This window comes from Phragmites australis, chromosome 14, assembly GCF_958298935.1.
Source record: "Phragmites australis chromosome 14, lpPhrAust1.1, whole genome shotgun sequence".
Classification (NCBI taxonomy): Eukaryota; Viridiplantae; Streptophyta; class Magnoliopsida; order Poales; family Poaceae; genus Phragmites; species Phragmites australis.
Genome location: NC_084934.1, coordinates 28,254,191 through 28,257,532, shown reverse-complemented (window position 1 = coordinate 28,257,532; position 3,342 = coordinate 28,254,191). Strand labels below are relative to the sequence as shown.

General features: G+C 47.6%; 1 protein-coding gene across 1 annotated transcript; it reads left to right on the top strand.

Annotated features, from left to right (window-relative positions):
- Nucleotides 1-1,313: 1,313 nt before the first annotated feature.
- On the top strand, nt 1,314-2,565 carry LOC133889989 (peroxidase 2-like). The gene is made up of 2 exons (XM_062330421.1): nt 1,314-1,649; nt 1,800-2,565. The coding sequence occupies exons 1-2, from the start codon at nt 1,314-1,316 to the stop codon at nt 2,541-2,543; spliced, it is 1,080 nt and encodes a 359-aa protein (XP_062186405.1). The 3' UTR covers nt 2,544-2,565.
- Nucleotides 2,566-3,342: the final 777 nt, after the last annotated feature.

Genomic DNA, 3,342 nt, shown 5'->3' with positions numbered 1-3,342 from the left:
CACTTAATTAGCCTTGCCGTCAAGTAACACTCCAAGCTGTACATAATGACACCATCTCCTGGCGTTCTCATGAAAGCGGCTCCTACCGAATGATAACTTCAATTCGTTTTAGTAAAACACATACAATTTTTTTGGTAAAAAACAACTAACAAAACTCACCAAACAACCAGTAAAGGCGGACTGCACCTGATATATACCAAACATCAGGATATTACTGTTCTATCCATGCAATGTGTATTTGAACAATGAGTACACAGAAATGCAGTAGAAGTTTAAAAAATAAAATAAAATTCGAATATGAATCCGAACTCCACACACTGAAGCTAGGCCAGTTTTGCGTCAATGATCGTTGTTGAAAGAAAATCTATTTTCCACCAAAACCGGTTGAGATTTGTTTCCCTGCCAGTGCCAAAACCGTGCAAGTCATTGCACCTCCCCTGCATTTTACTCAAAAATAAAAATAAAAAATAGCTTCAGCTGGACTCACATGACTGGATACCCCAAACTTGTGTGGAATCTTGGAAATTTCACGCAGTAGTGCACCAACCGGTGGTTGGTTCGACCTGACTGCTAAGTTTCACAGTTGCACTAGTTCTCTAAAAAAAATTATCTGTGGCAGCATATGGGGCGCGTGGCATGCCATAAGGTGGTGGAATTTGCAAACGTCTTCTCCACCTGTCACGAAAACGAACAACATATGCACCGTGCATCTATGTGATAATATGGATAGACGCACGGGTGTGAAGACATGTGTGCTTATACACATTCACCGACAACGGGTTTTATACGACCTAATGTTTCATTTCTGATCCATATGAATGTCAAATAAAACCACCTGACCATTTAGCGCATGTAATCAGTAAGCTTTGCACAGTATATGATACCTGCATTTAGATGCACGAGAGCTTCACGCCGACACAGCTGTTTACATATACACTGAAGGTGCTAGTATTTCATGTCTGATCCATATATACGAATGCCAATCGAAACCTGGCAGAGAGTCAATGAAATCTCAGTTATCTGTATATATCATGCCTGCGTATATTGGTGGTTTAGAAGAGATATTCCATTCAAACAATAAGTCGCCGAGGACAGCACGACTGATCCCCTCGAAAAACCCATGCACGGGTAATTCAACCCTTGTCGAATATCAAAACCTATCCCCGTTGCGATATCAACACCTGTGTACGGCGCACAACCAGACCAACTACGCTCCCGTCCGGGAGCTATAAATTGCACCCATAACCCTGGAGCGAGCAAACCACACACGACTTGGTGCAAGAAACCAGCAGCTGCCGATCGAGCGAGCGACGATGGCTGCGACGAAGCTTGCCGCCGTAGTCACCTTGCTCTCGTTCCTCGGGCCCGTGGCGTGCCAGGGCTCCAACAGTTCGCCCATTTGCTTGGGAGGGTGGCTTCGCCCAGTCAAAGTCTTGAACTTCTTACTCTGTCCTCCGGGCTCGAGCCGTAAGCCTCCTCCAGGGCCGAGCCCTGCTCCCTCGGCACCATCGCTCAGCGTCGGCTACTACAACTACGCGTGCCCTAACGCGGAAAAGATCGTGAGGGACGTCGTGGAGAACGCCACTTGCAATGACCCTGGCGTTGGCGCAGGGCTCATTCGTCTCTTCTTCCATGACTGCTTTGTCCAGGTAAAACTCGTCTCCTCTAGCACGACTGAAACTGTGATAGATCCTAAAAAACATGCATGATTACAACGACTGTTTCTTGGTTGTTCGTACCATTTCATAGTTCCATCGTAAATCTGTAACGTTGGGTGCTGCGACGATGTGACTATTCAGGGGTGTGATGCTTCCGTTCTCCTAAAGAACACGAGCGGCTCCAGCGATGAGACGGAGATGTTCGGCGCGCCCAACGTAAACAGCCTCCGCCAGAGCGCCTTCAAGGTGATCGACGACGCCAAGGCGGCGCTCGAGGAGGCCTGCCCCAACAATGTTTCGTGTGCCGACATCGTCGCCTTCGCCGCCCGCGATGCGTCCAACATTCTCAGCTACGGCAAGATCAGCTTCGCGATTCCGGCCGGCCGCTACGATGGGCGCGTGTCCCTCGCCAGTGAGGCCAACCAGAACCTGCCCGGGCCGTCCGAGGACCTCCAGCAGCTCAAGGCCAGCTTCGCCTCCAAGGTGCTAGACACCAACGACCTGGTGACGCTCTCCGGCGCGCACACCATCGGCCTCGCCCGTTGCATGTTCATCTCCAATCGCCCGGGCATGAACGCCACCCTCGCCATCGAGCTGAGTCAGAAGTGCAGCAGTGGCGATAGCACCAGGGTGAATCAAGACTACAAGACCCCCGACGTCCTGGACAGCCAGTACTACCAGAACGTGAACGACAACGACGTGCTGTTTGACTCGGACGCTGCGCTCAGCTCGGCGGAAACGCAACCGCTGGTGAATACCTTCGCGAAAAATTTGAAGGAGTGGGAGAAGGAGTTCGCGGATGCGATGGTGAAGATGGGCAACATCGGGGTCAAGACCAGCGCCAACGGCGAGATCAGGAAGACATGCTCGATTTACAACAGCTAGAGAGTCTGGCGGTTGGCTATATGCATGCCATCGAGGATGTATAACCTCGTCTAGTACGTGTCATTGATGGTTTTCTCATACGACAATTGTGTGTGTTCATTAATTTGTTGTTGCATGTACTATCACTGTAAAAAAAATCCTTCACTACTGACCTATAAAAAGTTTTCACTATTGATTTTAGAGTCAACAGTGAGTAACAGAGACCGATAGTGAAGGGGTTATCACTGCCGGTTAAAGTCTTCAACCGGCAGTGACAGCCGGGCACCGAATGATCTTTTTTGGCCGGAAAATTGAAAAAAAAAGGAACCCCCACGCCCGCGCAAGTCACAAGTCAGACAATTTTTCGCGCGAAATACACACGTGTGCGGTTCGTGGCACTCAAACTCAAGACCTCTCAGCTCGCGTAATATGTACTTACCATCCCACCACAGAAATACTAGTAATAGCATTAACATATGCAATCATTTTGACATCTTTTGTCTGAAACTTCAAACGATTATTTGGATATCTAAATGATATCAAATGAAAAGTTTTCAACTACAAAGTTGTAGATCTCGTTGAGGGCTACAATTTTGATATAAAGTTTATCCCCATCCGACTTCGTATAAAAATATTATAAATCTTTTAAAATAAGATATCATCTACCATCACTATCAGCTCATAGCTAGAGCCGACAGTGATAGTGGATTTTCGCTATCGGTTCTTTTTAAATGGCCTTTTAGTGCCAGTCCATAATACGAACTGATAGTAATATTTCATCATTACCGGCTCGTAAGAAACCAATAGTGATGAGCCGGCA

Coding starts and splice junctions, on each gene's coding strand:
- LOC133889989 (XM_062330421.1), top strand. CDS start 1,314: ATGGCTGCGACGAAGCTTGCCGCCGTAGTCACCTTGCTCTCGTTCCTC. Junction 1,650..1,799: donor TCCATGACTGCTTTGTCCAG/GTAAAACTCGTC, acceptor GTGACTATTCAG/GGGTGTGATGCTTCCGTTCT.